This window comes from Bicyclus anynana, chromosome 4 (genome assembly GCF_947172395.1).
Source record: "Bicyclus anynana chromosome 4, ilBicAnyn1.1, whole genome shotgun sequence".
In the NCBI taxonomy this organism is placed as follows: domain Eukaryota; kingdom Metazoa; phylum Arthropoda; class Insecta; order Lepidoptera; family Nymphalidae; genus Bicyclus; species Bicyclus anynana.
The window spans coordinates 18,051,471-18,077,344 of NC_069086.1; the positions used below are offsets into that span (position 1 = coordinate 18,051,471).

The window sequence follows — 25,874 nt, forward strand, 5'->3', positions numbered from 1 at the left end:
ACTAAACGAATTCAAATGAAACTTGGCACGATTTTAGACGAGGGTTATAGGGGAGGGTTATAGGATACTTTGTATTGCTAAATGAAAATCAGAAAGCAGTGAATTTGTGGTAGAAATTTTGTATGGAAAGTTCTTTATTTTTCAAGTAACATTTGTGAAAATTGGTAGATGTATAAACCAGAAAAATAATGTAATTCAAGATTTTCCCAAAATTCTACCCTAAAAGGGTTAAAGTTATTTTTTAATATAATCTACATCTATCTAGGTGGAAAATTCTCGTCAATACAAAAGCTACTATAAACTGCGGAGGAGTTCCATTAACTGTCCTTCATCTTCATCACCAGACCTCTAAAGACCACCAGACAACACATCTAAATCTAAATTTCTCATCGACACAAATTAATCAATCCCAAAAATAAGGTAATTGCAAGAAATCATTACAGAGTTCTCTCGTCTGTGTTTTAGCTCCATCATCAGATCGACTCCAGACCTTCATTGAATTATAGTGCTTTGTAGTGCTTAAAGTATTTAAAGAAAGCGTACAAGGCACTTACGATTTTCGAAAGATCCCTTCGATTTCTCCAGGATCCAATCATCAGATCCTGTCATAATGATGATGGAGTCATCTTAGGAAATAGAAAAGGTGTATACAAATCGGACCAGGCGTCTTCGAGTAAATATATACTATACATAGTTTTTTTTGTATATACATACAAAACAAACATAGAATCGAATTGAGAACCTCCTTTTTTTTTTGAAATCGGTTAAAAATTAAAAGACAAAGAGATTTTTTAAAACATTATATTAAAAATTCGAACAATAACATTATATGGACATAATTATAGGTTTATCTTGATTATCTTTACCTGACGCCGCCACATGCTTATTGCATATTGAAAATATTGTGCTTCTGTATTGTTGTATGTACCTACGAGTAAGATTTCAGTCACATTTCAGTTCATATCAGAGATTCATAGCCTCAACGACATTTTATACTAATAATTGACTTAATTACATTTGGTCGCTTAATAAAAAACGAAAGAATATTTAAACAAAATACATTACCTAAATATTGTCTACCAAGTCAATTAAAGAGCTGTGTTCAGGAAGGAAGTTTACAGGTTTTGTAGTTTGTTTTAGTTATACAGGGTGTCCCGTAACTAATGGATAATATGCAAGTGGTATATACACCACTTAATAATCTAAAACTAATTTGAATAGTTTTCTAAATTCTTAAGGGTGATCCAATTATTTTTCTTTTTCGGATTTTAAAAATTTTTCTTCCTTGAATCAGTTTTTTTAATGCTACGCCACCGAGATAATTAGATGCTGTATCTACAATTTGTTTTTTCCATTAATTATGGAACATCCTGTATAATGTAAGTATGTGCAAGTGTGTGCAAAACTGTGCATGTGTGAAATAGCTTAATTCAGATCACTATTTGCCGTGATTTTGTAAGCACGTAACATATCTAAAATATCGCTTAAAATATCGTTGGTGTGAATGCGTTGAGGTACCAGGGAAATATGATTTACATAATAGTATGACGTTAGCATTAGATAGTCTCAGTTATCGCCCGGGCACCGTGCTGTAGGACAGCAATCAGGGAAAGGGCGGGAGGGGTCCTCCTCGACGTAGCATGGAGGCATTGCTGCTACACTGGGGCATCTGAAAAACAGGACTCTTTAAAAACAAACTTTGATCTTTGATACTCTTGAATCAATATATTTATATTTAGAACTTGTGCTCTAAATATAAATATATTGATTCAAGATTAATCTGTATTAATCAATAATATACTGATGGAACGAGCTATGTTAGGAGTATCTCTGCGTGATCGAATCAGAAATGAGGAGATCCGCAGAAGAACCAAAGTCACCGACATAGCTTAACGAGCTGCGAAGCTGAAGTGGCAATGGGCGGGGCACATAGTTCGGAGAGCCGATGGACGTTGGGGTCCCAAAGTGCTGGAATGGCGCACTAGTAAGCGCAGTGTTGGCCGACTCCCAACCAGGTGGACTGACGACATCAAGCGAGTCGCAGGGATTCGCTGGATGCAGGTGGCTCAGTATTGTGATGTTTGGAAGTCCTTACAAAAGGCCTATGTCCTGCAGTGGACGTCCATTGGCTGATATGATGATGATGATGATGATGATACTGATGGATGGATGGATAATATACGGAACACGACGGTGTCGTAGCCGCTCCGAATACAAAATTCAAAAACTAATACATTCGCGAGTCAGTACGACACGAACCGTCGCATCAGTAATTTTCAATGTTATTCAAGAAAAATGGCGTCTTATGTTTTTAAATATTTTAAAAACTGTTCACAAAAACTAAAGAAATAAGATGAAGTATTTTTTTATTGAGAATTATTGATTATTATATTAATTTACGTAATTGTTGTTAGTGTTTCACTCACTCTGGCTACTTATTTATTATATTTATTTTTCTTTTTGCATTGCATGTTTTATGTATCCTACTAATTAACTAAAGGCGAAAGTTTGTGTGACTTCGCGACTTCGTCCGCGTGGAATTCAGTTTTTCACAAATCCTGCGAGAACTATGGATTTTTCCGGGATGTAAACTAGCCTATGTGTTAATCCAGAGTTAAATCTATTTCCATTCCAAATTTCAACCAAAATCGCTTCAGTAGCCGCAGCGTAAAAGAGGAACGAACATACTTACACATTTACACAAACTTTTGCCTTTATAATGTTAGTGTTATAATGTTAAAAATAATAAAAATAATTTTATAAGTACTTAATAATTAAAAAGAAACACTTTTGTGCTTCCTTCTCCACATATAAAGTGAGGATGATTTTTTTCTCGACTGTAGTGATAGAATGTATCGCTATCGGTAAGTATTTTTGCAAGATAAGAGTTAAAAGTGTTCATTTAATCTACGGAACCCTACACAGCTCGTGACCGGATACGCACTATAGTTTGGCAAGTTCGTTGATGACACTCCCATTATATGCGGGCGACGGGGGAAAATACTGCGCGGGTGTGAAATCGTGCGTGCGGGAAGTGAGGCGCATCAGTCGTGCCATTAATCGCTACACGCCCCCCGGCCCACGCGGACCATCGGGATTGTTACGAACGAAGTTGCCAAGCTATAGGCCGGTGTTTTAATTTAATCCACTTCTAAGTCTTCTTAAGAGGGTAGGTACGTATAAAGTTACAAAAGCTTACCCCAGCCCCCTCCAGGAGCCATCCCTTTCACATTGGAACTCTGCACAGCCGGTAGTACTCGTCACCCATGTTCCGAACGGGACCAGCTCGCCCTTATCATGATCGTGACAACCTTCTTTCTCCCCTGGAAATATAATAGAATATACTTTACCTGAAAATTCATTTATAACTTGGCAAATTCGTTGGCCGGGAGGGGGGTAGCGATGGCCCGCACGCACGACTTCATACCCGCGCAGTCCTTCCCCCTCGTCACCCGCATATCATGGGAGTGTCATCAACTTGCCAAGCTATAGACGACTTATTCATATTATTACTAACGGATTTGGTCAACCTTCGTTTTGACATATGTGCACTTCGTCCCTAATCTATCCTTATCCTATTCTACCTGTAAGCTAAATATGCGATACCCCCATTCTATTCTACCCTACCTACTCCTACTCTACCCCTGCCCTAAGTATCCTGTGCCCGTCTCCTGGTTCTAAGCTACCTCCCAATAATTTTCGTCGGTCCAGCCGTTCTAGAGTTGAGCGGCGACTTCCCAACTTTTTTAAAATACTTACATTTTTAAACTTTGATATCTTTCGAATGAATTTCAAAAAGGAATTGAATACTTCAAAAAGTTAAATAAAGGTATTGAAGCAGTCTTGAAACTTTTTATTTTACGATTTCGTTCACATTTATTGTTCACACTCATGCTAAATTACAGCTTTCTATATTAGTGATAATCTCTGAGCTAAACCATGGGCTTAATCACTGGGCTAAAGAATGGACAGACAGTCGGACATGGCGAAACTATAACGGTTCCTTGTGGACTACGGAACCTTAAAAAACATCATCCAAACGGGTCCACCTGACTGCGAGTTGGCGGCTTCACCATAAAATAATTGATTACTCTGGTTCTCTGGGAATTGGGCGGGCCCTAATGTGGGACGCTACATGCGTTGACACATTAGCACCCTGTCATATTAGGGAGACAGAATCCAGACCGGGAGCCGCAGCAGAAAAAGCTAAAACCCGTAAGTGGCTCATACTTGAGGTTGCCTCTCTGACGGAGAGTTACATATATGTATCTTTTGCCGTGGAGACCCTTAGGCCATGGAGTCGCAGTGTCAAAAACTTTTACTGAATCATTTTACCGCGGCTAGTTGCCTCGACTGGTGACAAAAGGGTTGGCTCATTTTTTGCGCAAAGGATCAGCCTGGCTGTCCAGCGCGGAAATGCCGGTATTCCTGCCACCATTCCACGTGGGCATGATTTGTATAGTTATTAGGACAAGTTACCGCATGCTGTCGAGCGATGAAGAGTGGCAAAAGTATGCCCATATGCTCCGAGCCACCATGAAAAGAAAAGAAAAAAAAGAGACAGAAGAAAAGCGAGAGATCTAAATATAAAACATGGTCAGCGTGAAGAAATGCTAAGCGGTTCCGCGCTGACCACGGAGCACGACTAGCCGGCAAAAGTCCGGAGGGATTTTTTTCCTCCCCGAAGAAAAAAAAAAAGGAAGTTAGCTTAAGTTCCTTATTGTATTCTTTCTCACCTAATTTATTAGGTATCTCCTCCACAGCTACAGCTGCAAAAGCAACGCAGAGCAGCGACAGGACCACGACCGCTTGCTTGAACATGTTGCACGAGTGATAGTCTATGTAAAAGATCTGTCTTTTTATACCTGCCCATCTGAACTTTGTTATCAGAGTAATATAAATATGCCTTAATGTTTAGGCTTGTTGTCCAGTGATAATATATATTTTTAATAATAAGACCATTATAGTCGTTCTACTTCAATTAGTCGGAAAGTCTCTGTTAGGAGTGGGTACGACAATATGACCTCTGCCTCCGATTCCGGAGGGTGTGGGTTCGAATCCGGTCCTGGGCGTGCACCTCCAACTTTTCAGTTGTGTGCATTTTAAGAAATTAAATATCATGTGTCTTAAACGGTGAAGGAAAAACATCGTGAGGAAACCTGTATACCAGAGAACTTTCATAATTCTCTGCGTGTGTGAAGTCTGCCAATCCGCATTGGGCCAGCGTGGTGGACTATTGGCCTAACCCTCTCATTCTGAGAGGAGACTCGAGCTCAGAAGTGAGCCGAATATGGGTTGATAATGATGAATGTTAATGTTTACCGTGGGACACTAACATTAGTGGTGGTGTGAGATATGTGTGGTGTGGTTAGTCTCCTACGGCACAGTAAGCTCTACAAGTAGGTACTGTTCGCTTAGTTTGTTTGGACAAAAGGAAAATGTCTGGTCGAGATCTCGAAGTAGAGACATCCGCTGGGATTTTATAATGTTTCTCATACGTAACCGTTAAAAATCGTTCCATAAACGACGTAATTATCGCTGGACATACATTAAAAAAAACATACATACAGCCGAACGTAGAACCTCCTCCTTTTTGGAAATCGGTTAATAAAGTCAATCAGGTGCAAAACCTAGGATTGTGGTTTACTAGATGATTTTGTTAGCCTGAACCAGAACTCGGGCTCTAGACCTTGTTATCCGAAACCAAACAGGCTATCAACCAGACCAACGAAGCAAAAATCAACAAACCCAAAAATCTGTTATTTTTCTCATATGGCTGTTCTGATTAACAAAGGTTATCACTTAAGTCATATAGTATGCCTACATATATGCTTATTTTGTTTAAAAACATTTCCTTAATAATTACACTCAACTAGTGGTTTCGCTCGCGTCTAAGAGCTGTTTCTCTTTGTATCCGATCCTTTAGTAAAATCTGTTAATCAGTTAAAAACTATAAACTACCTCTCTGCCAAATTTTATCTTTGTGCGTGATACCGTTTTAGATAATTCGCTTTTTACAAAATATATTAGTGTTCCGTAATTAATGGGTAAAACGCAAATGGTAGATGAACCACCTAATTATTAAAAACTAATTTGAATACTTAGTTTAAAAAAACCCTAGGGTGAAGTGAATACTTAGTTTAAAAAAACCCTAGGGTGAAGTGAATACTTAGTTTAAAAAAAAAACCATGGGTGGGTATTTTTTTCGGATTTTTTTTCTACCTTGAATATTTTTTGTCAATGCGGCCTGCTACTGTAAATAAAATTTTAAAGATAAATGATTTTTATTAAACATTAACAGTACGTGATTTAATTACCAATATACTAAATACCTAGTATTTTTATGAATTATGTTTTATCTGTTTTGTAGTTTTGAGGACAATAATTATTTTTCTTTCATTATGATGACCCGATTTAAAAAATAATATTGCAACCATCAATTTAAAAAGTTATAAACGTCTTATTGAGGTTTGTATATTGGTATAAAGTTGTTGATTCAAATGTATGGAAGATGCTGAGTTTTCGTCATTGCAATTATTATGATCAATACAAAAGAGACAGAAGTGCATAATTATACAAGGGAGAAAGCATTACAACATAGAGTAAGAGAGCAATATTGTTAGACTAGTACAGTAAATGGCTACATTAGTATGTATTTTTTAAAATTAAATCCACATCCCTTTCGGCTTCAAGGACATTGTATTGGAATGATAAATGGGTTGGTGGCACGTCTTTGCCAGTAGAGTAGTAACTAGCCACGGCCGAAGCCTTCCACCAGCCAGATCGGGATTTTTTTTAAATATTTACCATATCTTCTAAATATGAATATTCCCATCCCCCTCCAACTAACTAGTCGGGAAAGATTATATTAGGAGTGGATACGACAATAGACCAACGTAGCGGGGATCGAACCACCGCCCCTCGGTGATGAGTCCGACCGCGTATACCGTTGAGCTATTGAATTAAGAAAACCTTTTTAAGAAAATTAAGAAAAAGAAAAAAGCCCAGCCGGGAATCGAACCCAGGACCTTCGTCTTGTAAATCCATCTCGCATACCACTGCGCCATGGAGGCCGTCAAAGAGTTGGTGGTGCTAGAGCCCTGTCCTTTTTTTTATTCTTTACAAGTTAGCCCTTGACTACAATCTCACCTGATGGTAAGTGATGATGCAGTCTAAGATGGAAGCGGCCTAACTTGTTAGGAGGAGGATGAAAATCCACACCCCTTTCGGTTTCTACACGGCCTCCTACCGGAACGCTAAATCGCTTGGCAGTACGTCTTTGCCGGTAGGGTGGTAACTAGCCACGGCCACGTAAGAAAATCTCAATTTGCCCAGCCGGAAATTTAACCCAGGACCTTCGTCTTGTAAATCCATCTCGCATACCACTGCGCCACGGAGGCCGTCAAATAGTGGTGTTAGAGCCCTGTCCCTCGTGGAAGTAACACGTTAAATCGTCGTTAGTGTCATTAATCTGAAAGTGGTTCTTGCAAACATTATCACCACTATATCTGATACTATACACACCACATCACACCACAGCTCCAATGGTGATAATGTTTCACCACACACTGGTGGGTCTACGCTCTACATCCCTCTTCTATAAGGAGGAAAGCCTGGCAGTTAAAATAGGTCGATACTGATCACTTATATTAAAACACAAAGGGATTTATTTTTTATTTTTTTTTATTTCAAATTCCTACAATGTTGTTACAATATATTTATACATATAAGTGTACTACTATTTTACGACATCCGAACGCTCTGAGATTGCGTTTTTGACACCTGTCAGTGTCACTGTCTATGTCAATGAGATGTTTCAATATCTTTTAGTGACATTAATAACGAGTAATAACATTAAAATTTAAATAATTATGCCAACTTACAATAAACGTATTCATTTTAGGCTAATTAACAAATATAAAAGGTGACATTGACAGGTGTCAAAATGTCTTTACTATACTTTATTATCTTGATTTTTTTTTAATTTCTTTAACTTCAAAAAACTGTAATGCCTTTTTGTGTGACAAATAAACGATTTATTTATTCATTATCTATTTATCTTTTTTAATTATCTTAACCTGGCACCTCCACACATGCACATTATCTGTGTTGACTATGTAAGATGACAATTACAGTCACATTTCATTGACATTAAATCTCCATAGTCTGTGAAAGTGTTAAGGTACCAGGGAAATATTATTTAGGTAGTTAGGTACTTATTGCGATAATGTCTTGTGATCGGTGGGACAATTTGCCCGAGGGCAGCACTCTGGGTAAGGTAGGGATTGGTATATCTCTACGGAGCAGGGCGGTGACTTCACTGAAACCCGCGGGCATCTGAAAAACGGACCACTTAAAAAAATCTCTCTCAAAACCTCAGAATTAAAGAGGTTCTCAAGCTATCGTTTTTTATGAAACCAAGGTAACTTTAGAGGTCTGTACTCAAAACTACTTAAGATTGCTGGATAGTAAAAATTAGGAAGCTAAATTTCGGATTTTGCCTTTCCATAAAATGACTTTTATATTAAGAAATCTGTATGTTTACACCTCAAAATAGAACATTTAGATGGTAAGAAAATAAATAACTTAAATTAGGGCGATGCCTCATTAGTGCGTTGATCCGTTGCGTCGTCGCTACACACGCATCAACGCACTAATTGTATGAAACGCATTGTATGCCACATGCGTTGCGATTACGCACGACATCGCAGTACAAAAGGGACGACGCACGCCCCCAGTCTCAACAATGGGTCAAAATTTCAGCCAAATCGGCGCAAAATTTACAAAGATTTCATACAAATTTTCATCCCCTATTTTATTCCCTTGGGGGTAGAATCGATTAAAATCCTTTCTTAGCGGATGCCTACGTCATAACATCTACCTGCATGCCCAATTTCAGCCCGATCTGTCCAGCCAGTGGTTTAGGCTGTGTTTACTGTTTAGATCACTATGTCAGTCAGTCAGACAGTCAACCATTGAGTTATATATATGTATATATTTATATTTAATTATTTATACTTATAATAAAACTGGTCGAATTCTATACGTTTATACGAAATTTGACTTAGACCGTTTAAATTCTAAGCAATTTGAGATTTTACTTATACCATTTGTAACAACAAACGTTACCGTGGCATAGAGTACTACTAGCGCCATCTAGAATCTACACTTATATTACGAATTCTGTACATTTTGTACATTCTGTACATTAAAGATATTTTGAAATTTTTTGTTGCGGTGCATTATATAATCGATACTGAAGCTAAAAATATTTTTTTTTTTGTTATTCGGGCATCACGTTGAAACTACTAAATGAATTCAAATAAAACTTGGCACGGTTTAAGGTTTAATACGGAGAAGGTTATAGGATAATTTTTATTGCAAAAGTAAAATAAGAAGGGGGTGAAATAGGGGTTGAAATTTGGGTTTGTATGGAAAGTCCTTAATTTTTAGAGTTACAGTTTTAAAAATTTGTTCATAAATCATAAAAAAAATACCAAACATAATGGGATTGAAAAACTTTTAAAATTCAAACTCTAAAGTGGTGAAATAGGGCTTGAAAGTTTACATTGATTTCCACGCGGACGAAGTCGCAGGCGTCCCCGAGTATTTAGATATGACCACAAATCCGAATCTTAAAAAAAAGTTGAAACTTACAGAGCCGCCGACGTGGAGCCATTCGTTTCACAGCGTATCTCTGCACAGGCGGTTTTACTCGGCACAAATGTTCCAATTGGGACCAGCTCATCATAGCCAGGAACAAGACAACCTTTAATTACATGACCCCCTGGAACTATAACAAAATAAATAATAATAATAATAATAATAATTTATTTATTCATCAGAAAGCAGGTTTACAAAGATTACTTAAATATAATAAGACCCTGATACTTTCTACCATAATAATTTGGTGTATGAAAAATTTAAATAGACTATGTATAATCCTAATTTAAAAGCAAACAAATAAAAAAAAACATATGTAATAGCTTATACAATTTAACATTTTAAGATTCAATGATTATGACAAATATAATTCAAAACTACTGTGACAGATAAAATAAAATAATAGTCATAATATATACTGTCAAAATTATTAAACCATGTTAAATTTAGTGCAAAGTCGAGTAATTATTACCAGTTAAATGTTAAAATGTCAATTAAAATTATGTCAAGCACATATGTCAATTAAAATTATGTCAATTAAAATATTGTCAACCATCAATCAAATACTCGACGTTTGCCAAACAAAAAAATCGACCATGCTGAAAGTGACAAAAATAAATCTTGTGTCCCTTTTTAATAAAAGCCGAGTGACATAAGCCTGTCACGCTCTAGAATCTAAAGTCACTTTAGGGCTCCATCTGGTAGTTATATATCTATGAGTTGAACAAATTGAACTTTCATTTCAAAAATAAGTAAAAAGTATAAAATCAACGTTGAAGTAATTTTTCAGCACACAATAAATTGCACTGAAGGTAGAGATTTTTAGTATTATGTATAAAAATCAACAGGTTATATTGATTATTAAACCGTAAAATTTCATCCTTTAAAGTATGTCGTAATATTTACTGGATACCGTATAATTAATTTAAACAACTTATTTTTAAAATATATTGGACAATTTTATAGATATTTTATTTTTTTATTAATAAATAAATATCCACTGTTGTGCCTAATAAAAATATTCTATACTCGGCATATTTAATAGAGCAAAGAGGTTCTTTAATGTGGAACAATTTCAACCCATACAATTATTATCAAGCTTATCTTATGTTAAAATGTATACTAATATATAAAGAGGAAAGGTTTGATTGTTATATGTTATATACAGGGTGCTGGGGAGTATTTACTATAACTTGCGAATTGCATAACCACTTTATTTTAACTTAAAAAAAACTTTTTATGTTTTCATACACAGTTATTCAAATAATTCCTACTATCCATGTAACACACGCCTTTATCTATCCTTGCATTTTTAAATATTAAAGTTTGGCTACGTTATAATAATAAGAAAATAGGGGACACATTTAAAGATCTATTTACAAAAGAAATATTATTTACTCCGAAAATATTAATTTTAGAACATAAGCTCTTTGAACATTTATCATTAATTTTCAGTAAAAAATATAACCCCAGAGTTATGGGAAATACTTCCGAGCACCCTGTATAATAGGCTCCGAAACTACTGAATCGATTTGAAAAATTTTGGGAAGCTAGCTACACTATCCTCGGGTGCTATATTGCGTAGTCACAAACAAAAATATCTTACCTGATTCCTCATGAGCTGTTTTGTTCTGTGGCTGCATACCCGATTCCTCATGAGAACTAGCTGTTTTGTTCTGTGGCAGAGTCAAGGCGAGGGACACGCTAATGCATGCCAAAAACACGACCGTTGTCATCGACATTTTGAAAGTAACTATGTTATTTGATACAAATGCTGGACATTTATATATTCACATTAAGGTAAATAAACATAGTGGTAGGGTATTTGCATAGATCCAGTCTGCCTAATATTCTTGGAACTTGACTTCATATACAAGTGAAGCATACGCGCGAAAGGGGCAAGATAGCGAAATATGCAGGTTACCCCACGATGTTTTTCCTTCACCGTTTGAGACACATGATATTTAATTTTTACCCGACTGCAAGAAGGGTTATGTTTTTCGCGCGTATCTTGCATGTATGTATGTATGTATATATGTATGTATGTATGTATGTAATATTCTTTATTACCTCATATCTTTCAAACCACTGGACGGATTTACGTAATTAGGATATCCTTAGATTTGTTTAATTAATTTATTTATTTAAAATGCACATAACTGTTGGAGATGCACGCCTCGGACCAGATTGGAACCTACACCCTCCGGAATCGGAGGCAGAGGTCATATAGACTAGCTGATGCTGCGCGGTTTCACCCGCGTGGTTCCCGTTCCCGTAGGGGGATAATATAATTATAGCATATAGCCTACCTCGATAAATGGAGTATCTAACACTGAAAGAATTTCTCAAATCTGTACCTGTAGTTCCTGACATTAGCACGTTCAATCAAACAAACAAACAAACTCTTCAGATTTATAATATTAGAAATTAAATATCACGTGTCTCAATCGGTGAAGAAACACATCGTGAGGAAACTTGCATACCAGAGAATTATCTTAATTCTCTGCGTGTGTGAAGTCTGCCAATCCGCATTGGGCCAGCGTGGTGGACTATTGGCCTAATCCATCTCATTTTGAGAGGAGACTCGAGCTCAGTAGTGAGCCGAATATGGGTTGATGACGATGATTGAATAGATTCTGAAACTACTGAACCGATTTGAAAAATTCTTTCACTGTTGGGAAGCTTCACTATCCCCGAGTGCTATAGGCTATATTTTACCCCCGTATTCCTAAGCAAACCACTCGGCGTCTACCAGTTATTAATAACCCTGCTGCAGCCTTATAGGCTAATCACTGGAACCACGAATCTTTTAATCAAAATAAAAATACACCAAATGCTTTTCATAATTTTATTCGTATCATCCTTGGCAACCTTCTTCCCCATTACAAAGTCGTTCCTCACTATTACGAGTATTAATATAACTTTGGCACAATATTTGGCGGTTAATGTCTCTACGGTACAGTATTGATTTGCTTTCCATTTGACATTATACAGCTAACCTTCGCGCTATAAGAACTTCTAAGACGACATTTTATGTATTAATACCCAAAACTCGAAAAAATCTGCTGCAAAATCCAAATTTTGCAATTTTTTTCTTCATAATTTCCATATTATCATAAAGAATAGGACGTTATACTCCTCATTCGAGCTTCAACAGTATCCTAATTATGTTTGCAGGAAAATTATAGATTCACAAATCCTGCAGAATATTTGTTTTGGTACGGCGAAATAGTTTCCTATTATAAACCATTAAGATTAAGATTTTAATATATATCATAGTTAAGTCTTCTTTAAATATTGTCTTTGAAACAACTTTGTAATACAGAAAGAGTCCTTCATTGACCTTTTAATATTGTTTAATAATATCGCGGCCTAAACAACCTCAACTGCATGTTGTTTTTTTAAATGTCAGTGGGTCAATGTTTGGTGCAAAATTTCTCGTTCGATGTTTGTTCAAAATTATAGATTTCCTTATTTTTTTCCTTATTCGTATAATTGAATATAAGATGTCGAAGTTCTTATAACGTTAGAAAGTATTTAAGTGTACCATTTTGAGTTAACTTAATTAAAATCACTAATTCGTTTGTTTTTGACGTTTATGAAATGAATTATGAGAATCTATTTGCAAAAATTTATTATTTGTTACCCTTTTAAACTTTGCAGTTTTTAATTAAAATAAATTAATAAGTAGGTAGGTTTGTATCATTTATAAATCAAATGCACAATGGGTCATATTGAAGTTGACGTAAGATTTTAAGGTGGGTGGGGATGAGAAAGTTCTGTCATCCCAATAGGACGTAGGTGGCTCCTCTGGGTTTTAGTGGGTATTTTGGTTCTCAGTGAGTCCCACATACCCGGCCGTAGAATGCCTGTTTTGCCTGCCACTCTGCGATCGGGATGCGTAAAAGCATCTCCCAGTGATATTAAAAAAAAACTGACTATGAAGTGATGGTCTGACATACACATAATAATTGTTAGTTAACTCAAAAGTGTACACTTGTCCAGTAATTCGCCTCTTAAGAAACATCACATTTTTGAAGAAAATATCCTTTTTTAGAAGAACTACATTTTGAACGATAAGGCAAGTCTTTGCAAACCAAAAACGTATAAATATTTTTGAGATGTAATTTATTATATTTCCAATTAGAGATTGATTGTGGACAATAAACGCTGACGTACATATACATCATACTTTTTATGAATTCACAAATTTAAAGTTTCCAAGTTTCCGAATATAAAAACGAAATAATTTACGAATTAAATAATTCACTTAAGACACTTAACATCAATGAAATAAAAACAACTTTGGATAAGAGCTTATTCAAAAAAGCATTTCTGTTATAAAATAATAACGCAGTGAAGGGCTTGAAAGTTTACATTGATTTCCACGCGGACGAAGTCGCAGGCGTCCCCTAGTATTTAGATATGACCACAAATCCGAATCTTAAAAAAAAGCTGAAACTTACAGAGCCGCCGACGTGGAGCCATTCGATTCACAGAGTATCTCTGCACAGGCGGTTTTACTCGGCACAAATGTTCCAATTGGGACCAGCTCATCATAGCCAGGAACAAGACAACCTTTAATTACATGACCCCCTGGAACTATAATAAAATAAATAATAATAATAATAATAATTTATTTATTCATCAGAAAGCAGGTTTACAAAGATTACTTAAATATAATAAGACCCTGATACTTTCTACCATAATAATTTGGTGTATGAAAAATTTAAATAGACTATGTATAATCCTAATTTAAAAGCAAACAAATAAAAAAGAAAACATATGTAATAGCTTATACAATTTACCATTTTAAGATTCAATGATTATGACAAATATAACTCAAAACTACTGTGACAGATAAAATAAAATAATAGTCATAATATATACTGTCAAAATTATTAAACCATGTTAAATTTAGTGCACAGTCAAGTAATTATTACCAGTTAAATGTTAACATGTCAATTAAAATTATGTCAAACACACATGTCAATTAAAATTATGTCAAATTATTTATCATACGTTAAAAAAAATATAAGAAATATTAGAAATCGCAAAAATATTTCGACTTGCACACGAGTTGGAAAACTGTCGAGAAAGGTACATGAACGAAGATAAACCTACTATCTATAATTCTGTAATATTAATAAAAATAATTTACTTCTGTGTTACAAACAAATATTTTATCACAATGTTCGATGATGATCAACTGATTCAAAGATTGGGTTATCTTCTTCGTAAGAAGTTAAGAGGGTCTAAAACCTAAGTCAACTTGAAATAAAGCTGTGTCCCACCCGCTACCCCAGTGCGGGTAGGGTAGGGTAAAGGAGAATGCCAGATTCTGACCCAGTCCTTACTCAACTCATTTTGCGGAAAATGTACTAAAAATATCCAATTTTGAAATAATTGTTTTTTAATAAACCATTTTTAATGCTAAACTCCGGAATAAAAATCTGCCAAAAAAAGTAGTTAAATCCATTTCTTTATTTCCTTGTTGCAGACATGGCTAGGTGTCAAAGAGACATGGCAATACCTATTTTTTAATATACAAAAAAGTCAAAATGTTAAAATAAACTGTCGTAACACTGTCAAAACTGTCAAAACACCTCGGTGTAATTTAATAATAAAAATTTTAATAAAAAAAACACAACCGACTTCAAAACCTAAAAACGTACCCACTAAACTAAAAAGTGAAAAATAACATCATAATATGTTCTACCTGCTGATCAGTATGAAGGCGGTGCTAAGCCGGTGATGTATTAATTCAAGCCATGTGAGAATATCTTGTAGATTTAGACTTTGCAGACTGTTGTTTCATGTGGTCCTGTCAGAAATGGCTTAAATTAAGACAACACCGGCTAAGCACCGCCTTCATACTGATCAGCAGGTAGAACATATTATGATGTTATTTTTCACTTTTTAGTTTAGTGGGTACGTTTTTAGGTTTTGAAGTCGGTTGTGTTTTTTTTATTAAAATTTTTATTATTTTTCCATTTTTAGTGTAAAATTTCATCTCAAACGAATACATCAGACCCCTAATGACAGTCACAACCCATCTTGGTACAATATTCTCAGCAATACAAATTAATCAAGCCCAAGCACAAGGTAGCTACCGTAAACCGTTAAGGGGTTCCCTTAATTGACCTTGGTCTTCATCATCAGACCCCTAATAACAGACACAACTCATCTAGGTAGAAAGTTCTCAGCAATACGAATTAATCAAGGCCAAACACAAGGTAGATACTGTAAACTGTTAAGGAGTTCCCTTAATTGTCCTTGGTCTTCATCACCAAACCCCTAAATGACAGTCACAACCTATCTATGTGGAAAGTTCTCATTAATACAAATTAATCAAGCCCAAACACAAGGTAACTGCTGTAAATCGCCGAGGAGTTCCCTCGTCTATTTTATGGCTCCATCATCAGATCGATTTTAAACCTTCATAAAATTGTAGTGCTTAAAAGTAATAAATGGAAAAGTATATGAACACACTAGACACCCATATAATTTTCAAAAGTTCCCCTCAATTTCTCCAGGATTCCATCATCAGATCTTCACATGATGGCAATGGGACCAAATGGGGACTATACCGTTTCAAACAAAAAAAGATTTTTTGAAATCGGTCCAGGCGTCTTTGAGTAATCAGCCAAAACAGCTGGACCGATTTTGATTTATGAGGTGTCATTGAGTTCGTTAAAATTGTAGTAGTGACATAGGCTATATAATCCCTATTATGTGAGGCTTCCCGCGGGAAAAACGAGTAAACTGCCCGTGGGTAGTACCCACGGGCAGTTTACTCGTTTCTCCCGCGTAAGTTACCAATTTCTTATAAGTTGTGTATTGGAGCTATATAAACTAATTTGTGTGATGGGAATCATTATTAAACAAACTAATTTTAAAAAATAAACGTAATTAGTACTGCAAAACAACGTATTTTAGAAAAATGGTTGAAAGCAGACGAGCGATAGTTGCCTGACTATCGCACAAAACCCGCTATAATTTAAATTTTTAAAGTTTGGCTACGTTATAATTATAAGAAATTAAGGAAAACACATTTAAAGATCTATTTACAAAAGAAATATTATTTACTCCGAAAATATTAATTTTAGAACACAAGCTCTTTGAACATTTTTCATTAATTTTCGGTAAAGAATATAATCCCAGAGTTATGGGAAATACTCCCGAGCACCCTGTTTAATAGGCTCCGAAACTATTGAATCGATTTGAAAAATTCTTAACTTTTGGGAAGCTAGCTACACTATTCTCGGGTGTAATAATGCGTAGTCACAAACAAAAATGTCTTACCTAATTCCTCATGAGCTGTTTTGTTCTGTGGCTGCATACCCGATTCCTCATGAGAACTAGCTGTTTTGTTCTGTGGCAGAGTCAAGGCGAGGGACACGCTAATGCATGCCAAAAACACGACCGTTGTCATCGACATTTTGAAAGTAACTATGTTATTTGATACAAATGCTGGACATTTATATATTCACATTAAGGTAAATAAACATAGTGGTAGGGTATTTGCATAAATCCAATCTGCAATATTCATGGAACTCAACTTCATATACAAGTGAAGCATACGTGCGAAAGGGGCAAGATAGCGAAATATGCAGGTTACCCTACGATGTTTTTCCTTCACTGTTTGAGACACATGATATTTAATTTTTACCCGACTGCAAGAAGGGTTATGTTTTTCGCGCGTATCTTGTATGTATGTATGTATGTATATATGTATGTATGTATGTATGTATGTAATATTCTTTATTACCTCATATCTTTCAAACCACTGAACGGATTTACGTAATTAGGATATCGTTAGATTTGTCTTAATTACCCAAGTGTTCTTAGATAGGTGAAACTAAAAAAATAACAAGACGACTGTGAGACGCTATAGACTCGAGGTGAATTTTTTTTCTTTTCTAATATTATAAATATATATTTTGTTTCTAATATTATAAATAAAACAAGCTCAGTCGAGAAGTGTAGAAAGCAATTAGAGAACAATCGGGACCTATTAAATAATGTAGAAGAAAATCATTCTATCCAATATCTAAGGTCCCGACTGTTTTCTAATTGCTTTCTACACTTCTGGACTGAGCTTGTTTTATTTCTTTTTTAGTTTTTTTATACTTTATGCAGTCGGGTTTTTTTATTTGCTTAATTAATTTATTTATTTAAAATGCACATAACTGTTGGAGGTGCACGCCCCGGACCAGATTGGAACCTACACCCTCCGGAATCGGAGGCAGAGGTCATATAATAGACTAGCTGATGCTGCGCGGTTTCACCCGCGTGGTTCCCGTAGGAATATGGGGATAATATAATTATAGCATATAGGCTTCCTCGATAAATGGGCTATCTAACACTGAAAGAATTTTTCAAATCGTACCTGTAGTTCCTGAGATTAGCACGTTCAATCAAATAAACAAACAAACTCTTCAGCTTTATAATATTAGTATAGATGAACCCAAAAAACGACAACATGATGAAAAATGATGTAGTGATTCATTGAATAGTACATCCAAATACATTTTAAGCTTCAGCAGGGGTCTATGTTATTATTATAAATATTTGATTGTTTGTATGCATTGAATAGATTGAGAGCCGTGATAGCCCAGTGGAAATGACCTCTGCCTCCGATTCCGGAGGGTGTGGGTTCGAATCCGATCCGGGGCATGCACCTCCAACTTTTCAGTTGTGTGCATTTTAAGAAATTAAATATCACGTGTCTCAATCGGTGAAGGAAAACATCGTGAGAAAACTTGCATACCAGAGAATTATCTTAATTCTCTGCGTGTGTGAAGTCTGCCAATCCGCATTGGGCCAGTGCGGTCGACTATTGGCCTAATCCATCTCATTTCGAGAGGAGACTCGAGCTCAGCAGTAAGCCGAATATGGGTTGATGACGACGATTGAATAGATTCTGAAACTACTGAACCGATTTGAAAAATTCTTTCACTGTTGGGAAGCTTTACTATCCCCGAGTGCTATAGGCTATATTTTACCCCCGTAATCCTACGGAAACCACTCGGCGTGTACCAGTTATTAATAACCCTGCTGCAGCCTTATAGGCTAATCACTGGAACCACGAATCTTTTAATAAAAATAAAAATACAACAAATGCTTTTCATAATTTTATTCGTATCATCCTTGGCAACCTTCTTCCCCATTACAAAGTCGTTCCTCACTATTACAAGTAATTTATTTTATAAATTAATATAACTTTGGCACAATATTTGGCGGTTAATGTCTCTACGGTACAGTATTGATTTGCTTTCCATTTGACATTATACAGCTAACCTTCGCGCTATAAGAACTTCTCAGACGACATTTTATGTATTAATACCCAAAACTCGAAAAAATCAGCAAAACTCGAAAAAAACAAAAGCAAAATCCGAATTTTGCAATTTTTTTCTTCATAATTTCCATATTATCATAAAGAATAGGACGTTATACTCCTCGTTCGAGCTTTAACAGTATCCTAATTATGTTTGCAGGAAAACTATAGATTCACAAATCCTGCAGAATATTTGTTTTGGTACGGCGAAATAGTTTCCTATTATAAACAATTAAGATTAAGATTTTAATATATATCATAGTTAAGTCTTCTTTAAATATTGTCTTTGAAACAACTTTGTAATATAGAAAGAGAGCTTCATTGACCTTTTGTTTAATAATATCGCGGCCTAAACAACCTCAACTGCATGTTGTTTTTTTAAATGTCAGTGGGTCAATGTTTGGTGCAAAATTTCTCGTTCGATGTTTGTTCAAAATTATAGACTTCCTTATTTTTTTCCTTATTCGTATAATTCAATACAAGATGTCGAAGTTCTTATAACGTTAGAAAGTATTTAAGTGTACCACTTTGAGTTAACTTAATTAAAATCACTAATTCGTTTATTGTTGACGTTTATGAGATGAATTATGAGAATCTATTTGCAGAAATTTATTATTTGTAACCCTTTTAAACTTTGCAGTTTTTAATTAGAATAAATTAATAAGTAGGTAGGTTGTATCATTTATAAATCAAATGCACAATGGGTCATATTGAAGTTGACGTAAGATTTTAAGGTGGATGGGGATGAGAAAGTTCTGTCATCCCAATAGGACGCAGGTGGCTCCTCTGGGTTTTAGTGGGTATTTTGGTTCTCAGTGAGTCCCACATACCCGGCCGTAGAATGCCTGTTTTGCCTGCCACTCTGCGATCGGGATGCGTAAAAGCATTTCCCAGCTATAAAAAAAAATAATAAACTGACTGTAAACTGATGGTTTGACATACACAAAATAATTGTTAGTTAACTCAAAAGTGTACACTTGAAAAGTAATTCGCCTCTTAAGAAACATCACATTTTTGAAAAAATATCCTTTTTTAGAAGAACTAGATTTTGAACGAGAAGGCAAGATTTTGCAAACCAAAAACGAATGAATATTTTAGAGATGTAATTTATTATATTTCAAATTAGAGATTGACTGTGGACAATAGACGATGACGTATACATCATACTTCTATGAATTCACAAATTTAAAGTTTCCAAGTTCCGAATATAAAAACGAAATAATTTATGAATTAAATAATTCACTTAAGACACTTAACATCAATGAAATAAAAACAACTTTGGATAAGAGCTTATTCAAAAAAGCATTTCTGTTATAAAATAATAACGCAGTAATGGATGTTTCAATCCATAGATTAAACAAAATAAAATAAAATAATCATCAAATGTTTCTTAAGAGATGATTTACTGCGGATTTAAAAGGCAATGAATGTAAACAACTAATCGTACAAACGATACGAACATTATTTATTTTCCTGTTTATATAGAGCCCCGTCGATATTTTAAGCAGCGATCAGTTGGCGGAATTAGCAGATGAATGCAAATCACACCAAGAGATTAGACAAAATAATAATGTCGTTTTGTTTACTAATAACATGGGTAGATTATTATTATTTATTATAAACAGACGTTTACAATAAATAATAATCGTTTACTAATTTCTGAAGTTAATAATGTCGCGTACGTTTGGGATATAATTACACTTATGGCAGATATTTTTTTATTCTTTTGCTTAGACTTCGTTGAACGATTAATTGATATAATAGTGACAAACATCCGTATTGCATACGCAATATTGCGTAGGTATCTTTAAATAGCATCTGCTTACAAATTTTTGCATCTTCATTTCTTTTAAGCATTGCTAGGGTATGGATCGATGGAAGCCATTGTTTTCTGATTCTTACAACCTAGGCTTCTTAAGATAAGTGTGAATTGTAATTATTATAGGCAATCGCGTTTCATCTTAGGCCACATCTAAATTTGCCTTCAAATGTGATCGTAGTCATGCCCAAGTTTATTTTATACAAAAACGCATTTAATAAATAGATAACTAAATAGATGCGAATATTTTGGCGAATGGATCATGCGTGTCTATTAGAAAAAGCTATTATTATCTCGATAGCAAAATTGTCACCATTATCAACCCATTTTTAAAATACCAGCAGATAGGGTCAGCAGGCTAATTCATTAACTACGTACGTAAATGCAAAATTGAGATTGTAAGTAACAAATGTATTCCGGTGCTTACTGACAACCCTTCGTGGATATCATACAGTTGGTACATGACATTTCCCAGTTGATTTGATGTTTTGATGTTTAATTTAATAGGTTGTGAATTAATGCCACATTAGTGCATAGAGTAGCTAGCCTCTCTTGTAATTAAAGTAAAGGGAAATTATCCCTTGTAGTAAAGGGAAATTGAAACTTAGGCCGGCCATCACAGAGCAATGCAAACATGTGGTAATATTTATATCTGTGATTATCACCATAACATGTTAATCTATTCTAATACGAGTATTATAAAGCTAAAGAGTGTGTTCGTTTGTTTGTTTGCTTGAACGCTCTAATCTCAGGAATTACTGGTCTGATTTGAAAAATTATTTGAATTCTAGATTGCCCATTAACGAGGAAGGCTATTGGCTATATATTATCCCCATTCTTAAGGGAACGGGAACCACGCGGGTGAAACTGCGCGTCGTCAGCTAGTGATAAATAATTATCATCGAGACAGATAGAATTGAATTTAATGTCTTGAAACAAAAGCAGAAAAAACAGACCGAAACATAATACGAGTATTTATTTCCCGTAAAACAATTGTGTAATTATTCCCTTAGTTTCTTAGTTAATTGTTTGCATTCATGCCGTTACATTAATGACTAGATATAAGTATATTTAGATGTTTACATCAGCCTGGTAGACAAGAATCAATTACTGTGAAATAAAAATAAATGCAATCATAAAAGCTTACGTTTTAAACATCCGCTGAAGTTGGGTTATTTATAGAAACAACATCAGAATCTGTATTCTATTACGTTTTAATTATTATTAAAACTGCTTATGTTAGGCCTTTATACACAACTTTCAACGTCAGTTAGATTTATATGAAGCTTGCTTATTGAAATTCATATTATTGTTGTGGCTTAATTCAATCTTAATTAAATTTGATTTGTTTTTCATATTAAGCATATTTTGCAGTAATTAGATCGCTTTTTGTTTGAATTACACATGACATTCATTTCAGTCCTTAAGTCCTTTCTTTTTCTTTCTCTTATAGAATTCTTGATATTAAATTAATTTAATTAGATTTTTAAATACATTTTAAATGCTATTGATTAGGTCGTTTTTGGATGTACTTAAATATCCTATGTACGAGTATTTTACAGAATTCTGATGTTATTTCATTGAATACACCTATTTTACACTATTTTTTAAAATGTCCTGAATACTTTGTATTGACTATTGTCCACTGGCTACCATTATATTTATTAACAATCTTATCGGAATATATAATATTATAATATATAAAATAAATAATAATTGTAATTTACCTAGGCTGAATAAATAATTAAAAACAATTTATTCAGTGAACACGTTATTGCTATTAACAATAATATTTCTATTTTAAGCCATACCATACGTTACAAGGACCGTGTTTATTTGTATATAATGTTGATCATTAGATGAATGATTCGATCTGCATAAAATAATTTACGCCCGATGTTAATAGTTTCCACAGTTTCAGATATCATATCGATTGTTTCATTCCAATTCGTAAATCAGTGTCAAAAGCTTTAGCTTTAGCTATTTAGCAAAAGCTTTAGCTATTTTTTTCCTTTTGAAATCTGTAGATTATTATGGATCGCTTATATTAATTTCGGGCGTTACAATGCCACACTATCTGTCAATTTAAGATTGTAATTAGCGTTGAAGTAGATTTAGTATAGTTAGTTTATTGTAGAAATTTAAGGATTAAGATTCAAATCTGGTTGTAATTTAGATTTTTGATTTTATATATCACAAGTTTTGAAATAACTTCTTTTGTTGCTTTACAGATACGTGGCATTGTATTTCTTAATTTTGAAATAATATAACTGTATTGAAAAACCTTTGCACCGCACGACAACTTCCCTCAGCATTGCAAGATTTACTACTTTTACGTGTATTTATAAAAGCTTATTTTATAATTATTTCGTTGAAATATTTTATCAAGGCCATTGAAAAGATTTTCAATGAGAATTCCATCCGTTTAGGCGTGAAATAAGTCATCTTGTGCAAAGGCTCCAATAAAGTCGCACAAAATATTGTTACTGTTTAACGTTACAGACAAACAACCGACACATTAACAATTTTCTCTACTAATAAACACAACAGCTCTCCAACAACTTTACATTTTCTAATACGATCAAACGTATTAGTCACAACTGGTCCTTTCTCAGGGCCATGATTCTCTATGACAGTGACCGCAGTATGAAAAATAACTATTAATAACATTTTCAGTTTCAGAATTCATACTTTCACTGTCATAGTGAATTTTCTCAGGTCCGCGTCTAAATTCTAAATCATTTTGGAATAGTTACAATACACCTTATTCCGGACTTAGACGATTTACTGTTGGTTTCATTATCGAGTCTGTTTTTATTTTAAAGTAAGTTGTGTATCACACAAAAGAAACAAGAGATTATTATTTCGATGTAACTGTATAATTTCTAGTAAACCGTCTAATTCCGGCATTAAACGATCCAAAGTATGTCCTAAGCATTAAGTTTTTACAATTTATTGTTACAATTTCCAAAATTTCAGTCGTTTTCGAAAACGTACTTACTACTCTGAACACGTATGTTAAACCTCAAAGGAACTTATTTCAAGAGTAAATTTACTTCTATCATATTATTGATGCTGATAGTATTGCATTATAAGTACAACTATGTTCATTTATTTGTCTAGAGTTTAACGTAAAATGTCTTTTGGCGCGCAAAAGGTAAGTACGTCAGTGATGCATGCTCAACAGGAATGCCCGGAATGGGCAGTCGCGTTGGATAACGTATCTATAATATAATATAATAAGTATTATTATTGTATTTAAATTCCAATTACGATTACTAACCCTACATTACTTATTAGTTCCTTTAATTATTGCTTTATTTTCCTCTTTGGTCTGTCAAATCCTTGCAAGTGAGAAATCGTGTAAAAGATAAACGATGTGCCATCTGTGTGCTTATTCTCGAATATTAGCTATAGTAGAAAAAAACGAAGCGGTCCTGACAAACAGTAACTACGAGCAGCGAAACTATAAGTAAAAATACTTCTAAAAGTTGAACACTAGATATTTCTAACGGGATAGCCGCCACTGTCGACTTCAATAAGGCTTTCGATAGGATTCATCCTGAGATCACATTCTTAAACATTAAGTACATTCTATTATTGCATATTTAGAATTGCACTGTTACGATTACAAATATCGTCAATTCAAGTCTTTGACATGTATCTTACACTCTGCGTAGCAGTCCAGCCGGCGGCTACGGCGTGCCGCAAGGCAGCTGACTTGGCCCGATTTACTTTCTCTTACATACGAACAAAGAGATTGTTCCCGTTGAAGTCTACACTTCTAATAAGTTTCAGCGCACTTTAGACGGGCGGGTCCATGTCGCGCTGCAACGACGTCAGTCACGTGTGGAATACCCAACCCGGGATCGGAGGTCACGCGTCCGGAACACCGTGAATGTGGTGCTGGTAGTTGTGGTTCAGCTTGTTGGCAAACTCGTGCATTATATCTCTAAATATCACGGAATCTAGGTTCTCTCCGAGGATGTAGAGAAGGTACCAGTCGCCCATTTTGCTCCTCCTGACAATAGTGTCGACGTTGTCTCGTCGCACGAGTCTGAAGCGCATCCTCATCATGTACACGCGCATGCGCGGTGAGAAGATGATCACTATCCGGTATACCAGAGTGATGAATGTGAGGATGCCGAGTATGACGAACCAAAACCAGAGGAAGACGTAGATCTTCTCGTTAACGACGTTGAGCGGCAAGATGCACAGAGCGTCGTGCCTTTCTACCTCGCCTGACGACCCGAATTTGTTGAAAAGTGTGCATTTGACCATCCTGTAAATAGAATGAAATAATCACTATTAATTTATATTCAAACAATATATAATATATGCATTAATAATATTTGGGAGAAAAGTCAAGGTTTTGTATTAAATTGCAGACGGTTTACGGTTTTGATATGTAACTTGAGCAAAAATATAAGAATCAAACGGTACAGCTTTCACATCACTAAAAAGTATGAAATTAAGATTCTAATGCTTTAAAATAAAAAAAATGAATGGATAAAAATTGATGATGAGATTATTTAATATTGATATACTATTTGTGGACGGAACAACATGATGATAAGTGCAAATGCACACTCGCTAAAGCCATGGCCTATATAATAATAAATCTATAAAATAATATAATAAAAAAAATAAATAAATAATATCAACTATCTTAGCACCCATAACACAAGCTACTCTGTATGCTTACTTTGGGGCTAGATAGTGATGTGTATTGTTTAAGTATATTTATTTATTAAAAAAAAAAATGGCCTTCAACAGCTTAGCGTCTGCCAAATATAGATGTTAGACCTCATTCGCCTGTAATTTCACCGGCAACCATATCTTTCACACTGAAAATCTTGGCGACAGAAATTATAAATGAAACATGGCGATAGACCCCTTTTTTAGTCTCTTCTTATTCCTGCAATCTGTCGTGAGACATTCAGCTGGATTTTAAGTATTTATATTTAGTAATACCCTGAACAATCTTTGTCATATACAGTTCTACACAGCTCTTCTAATCATCCCACTTATTGAGTTGGCCCGGGAAAAAAT

General features: G+C 34.8%; 3 protein-coding genes across 6 annotated transcripts in view; all 3 read right to left on the reverse strand.

The window, feature by feature from the left end:
• Positions 1-1,260: 1,260 nt before the first annotated feature.
• Positions 1,261-5,202, reverse strand: LOC112056918 (U-scoloptoxin(16)-Er12a). The gene is made up of 3 exons (XM_024097404.2): positions 4,737-5,202; positions 3,200-3,323; positions 1,261-1,669 (listed from the first exon to the last, which is right to left on the reverse strand). The coding sequence occupies exons 1-3, from the start codon at positions 4,819-4,821 to the stop codon at positions 1,567-1,569; spliced, it is 312 nt and encodes a 103-aa protein (XP_023953172.2). The 5' UTR covers positions 4,822-5,202; the 3' UTR covers positions 1,261-1,566.
• Positions 5,203-7,724: 2,522 nt separating this feature from the next.
• Positions 7,725-17,096, reverse strand: LOC112056916 (uncharacterized). The gene is made up of 4 exons (XM_052891644.1): positions 16,982-17,096; positions 11,309-11,327; positions 9,658-9,793; positions 7,725-8,337 (listed from the first exon to the last, which is right to left on the reverse strand). The coding sequence occupies exons 1-4, from the start codon at positions 17,003-17,005 to the stop codon at positions 8,217-8,219; spliced, it is 300 nt and encodes a 99-aa protein (XP_052747604.1). The 5' UTR covers positions 17,006-17,096; the 3' UTR covers positions 7,725-8,216.
• Positions 17,097-18,787: 1,691 nt separating this feature from the next.
• The window catches only part of LOC112055699 (innexin shaking-B), a 117,084-nt gene continuing 109,997 nt past the window's right edge, over positions 18,788-25,874 (reverse strand). For all 4 annotated transcript variants that reach the window (XM_052891648.1, XM_052891647.1, XM_052891646.1 and 1 more), the window contains one exon: positions 18,788-25,104. In XM_052891648.1, the coding sequence (XP_052747608.1) occupies positions 24,699-25,104 (406 nt within the window). In that variant the 3' untranslated portion in view covers positions 18,788-24,698. The remainder of the gene's footprint in view (positions 25,105-25,874) is intronic.

Coding starts and splice junctions, on each gene's coding strand:
- LOC112056918 (XM_024097404.2), bottom strand. CDS start 4,821: ATGTTCAAGCAAGCGGTCGTGGTCCTGTCGCTGCTCTGCGTTGCTTTT. Junction 3,324..4,736: donor GGAGATACCTAATAAATTAG/GTGAGAAAGAAT, acceptor TTATATTTCCAG/GGGAGAAAGAAGGTTGTCAC. Junction 1,670..3,199: donor GGCTCCTGGAGGGGGCTGGG/GTAAGCTTTTGT, acceptor CCTGTTTTTCAG/ATGCCCCAGTGTAGCAGCAA.
- LOC112056916 (XM_052891644.1), bottom strand. CDS start 17,005: ATGCAGCCACAGAACAAAACAGCT. Junction 8,338..9,657: donor GGCTCCACGTCGGCGGCTCT/GTAAGTTTCAAC, acceptor TCCGTTTTTCAG/ATGCCCGCGGGTTTCAGTGA.